This window comes from Galeopterus variegatus, unplaced genomic scaffold, assembly GCF_000696425.1.
Source record: "Galeopterus variegatus unplaced genomic scaffold, G_variegatus-3.0.2 Scaffold6648, whole genome shotgun sequence".
Lineage (NCBI taxonomy): Eukaryota > Metazoa > Chordata > Mammalia > Dermoptera > Cynocephalidae > Galeopterus > Galeopterus variegatus.
Window position 1 is genome coordinate 107,849 of NW_007732759.1, and position 2,310 is coordinate 110,158.

At 58.3% G+C, this 2,310-nt stretch overlaps 1 protein-coding gene across 1 annotated transcript in view; it reads right to left on the minus strand.

Annotated features, from left to right (window-relative positions):
* Positions 1 to 1,310: 1,310 nt before the first annotated feature.
* PTPN18 (protein tyrosine phosphatase, non-receptor type 18 (brain-derived)) overlaps positions 1,311 to 2,310 on the minus strand; it is a gene marked incomplete at its 5' end in the record, with an annotated part of 4,664 nt that continues 3,664 nt past the window's right edge. The window contains 3 exons of the mRNA XM_008591107.1: positions 1,311 to 1,528; positions 1,749 to 1,823; positions 2,245 to 2,310. Coding sequence (XP_008589329.1) covers positions 1,461 to 1,528; positions 1,749 to 1,823; positions 2,245 to 2,310 — 209 coding nt within the window. The remainder of the gene's footprint in view (positions 1,529 to 1,748; positions 1,824 to 2,244) is intronic.

The following is a 2,310-nucleotide window of genomic DNA, read 5'->3' on the forward strand; positions in this document are numbered from 1 at the left end:
CTGGTTGGGGGTCTATCTTGGGTCTGTCTAGATAGGGTCTGATTTGTTGGGGGTCCATCTGTCTGAACTGCTGGAGATGTGTATCTACTTGTCGGGGACAGGGCTTGTCTGCCCATCTGGGAGACCATTTGACCAGCTGCAGTCCAGATAGGGGTCCACTGTCCATCTCGCTGGGGGTGGTCTGTCCAGCTGGGGGGGTCTGTCTGTCCATCCAGCTTGGGATCTAGCTGGTCAATCAGCTTGGCAACCATCTATCTCTCTGAGGTGAGTATCTCATTGTCTGGCTAGGAGTCTACCTGTCTAAGGGTCTATCCATCCAATGGGGGACCCATCTATGTAATGAGCTGGGGGTCCATCTATCTGCTAGCAGGTACTCTGTCTGTCTGAAGAATCTGCTGATCGGCAATGTCTGCCCAGCTGGGAGATGATCTGGAAAATGGAGGATCTGTCCAACTCAGGATGCTTATCAATCTGAAGGTCTGTCTGCTTGTCTAGCCAGTTGACTGCCTGGTGGTCCACCCAGCTGTCTGCCCAGCAGAGATGCATCAATTTTTCTGACAAAATGGGTTCTGCATAGCTGGTGGGCACTGTCTGCCTCTCTGGGGACCCACCTGTCTGGCTAGTTGGGAGTTTGGCAGACTGGCTAGGATGTCTATACAGTCAGGGTTTCTGTTTGTGTGGCTGTCTGTCTGTCTGTCTGGGAGTCCATCTAGCTAGTTGGGAGTCTGGCTGGCTGGAAGGGTGTCAGTGTGGGATCTGTGTAGCTGGAGGGGTGGTGGGTGGTCTGTTTAACTGAGGAGATGTCTGAGTATCTGTCCAGCTGGGGATCTATTTATATCTGTCTGGGAGTCTATCCAGCTAGGGGTCCCTCTGGCTGTCTACCTCGTGGAGGGGTCTGTCTTTGGGGGTCTCTTTGTTTAGTGGTCTCTCTGGCTGAGACTGGTCTGTCTGGCTGTTGGTTGGTCTATCTTCCTGGCTGGTGGTACATCCATTCAGCCACAGACTGTCCCTCTGAAGGTCTGGCTGTCTTGGGGTCTGGCTGAATGACTAGGGGTCCAGCAGTCTTTCTCGGGGACCACACATCTCTCTGTGTGGTCACCAGAGCATCTGAGCGAGGGAGGCTCAGATACCAAGGATGGACCAGTCCATTATGTGGTGAGGGGGCAATCTCTTGAAGCCGATCTGTCCATTCTCCCCTTAACAACTTTGGGATTCCAGATGTTCTTTCTTGAATCTGCTCAGTGTTGACTCACCAGCCATTAGTCTCCCACATACCTCCCCGAGCCTCAAGTCATGAATACTACAATCGCTAGGGCAAAACCCCCACATTTCCCACCCTGAGAAATTTTTATTTTGGTTCAGGCCCAGTGTCCCCGTTCCTAACACATCGCACAGCACAGCGATGGCCGTCAGCAGTCCAAGCCCCCATGTGGAGCCACAGGCAGGCGTGGGCGCAGCACTCACACCCGGGTCCACTCGGCAGGGGGATCCCGAGGCCCTTTTGGCTTTCCAATGCGCAGTTTAAAGCCTGGGGGAGGAAGAATGTCGTGGGTCTCATGGAGAAACCGAGGAATGAAGAGGTAGGCAACTTGCGGAAGGCCATGCCCTGCGGTCCTCCTGCTTTACTGCAGCCACATCCACAGGACTCCGAGAGCCTTAGCCCCACACCTCCAGCCCTAAACCCCAAACTCCCGGAGTTCACTCAAAGCTGCGTGGAGTTCCAGAGACCCAGGGTCTAACTGACTTACCTAGCCCACTGGTCTGAGCTCCATCCGCCACGTCCTCATAGGCGTCGGGCCCATCAGAGCTTTGGTCAGCAGGAACTGCGAACAGGAGACCCACACCCCACCAAGGGTCAGCTCAGGCTGCCCCATGCAGTCCCGGGACCCAAGGCGGCGGGCTGGGGGCGGCGCCCGGCCCGAGAGGCCGCGCACTAAGGGCGTGGCCAAGTCAGGGACATCCGCCTTTGGGGCAAGGCTTAAACGAACAAGCTGGGATTGCCCAAGGCTGAACTGGGACCCAGTCTCGGAGAATGACCTGACTTGGGGACGCTTCCGGGGCGTGGCCAATGAGGGGCCGTGGTCCAGGGAGCGTGGCCCGGGAAGCCCAGACGTTAGCCTCGGGGGCGTGGCCAGGCAGGGCTAGGGGATCGGGGTCGTCGCAGCCGCCGGGGATGGGGTCCCGAGAAGGAGCAGGTGGGTGCTGGCCCTCTCCGGACCCGCGCCCCGGGCTGTCTCGACTCACCGCGGCCAGACGGCGCCCCCCGCGCGTCCTCCGCTTGCGCCCCGGGCCGCCGGGCGCGCGGCGCCA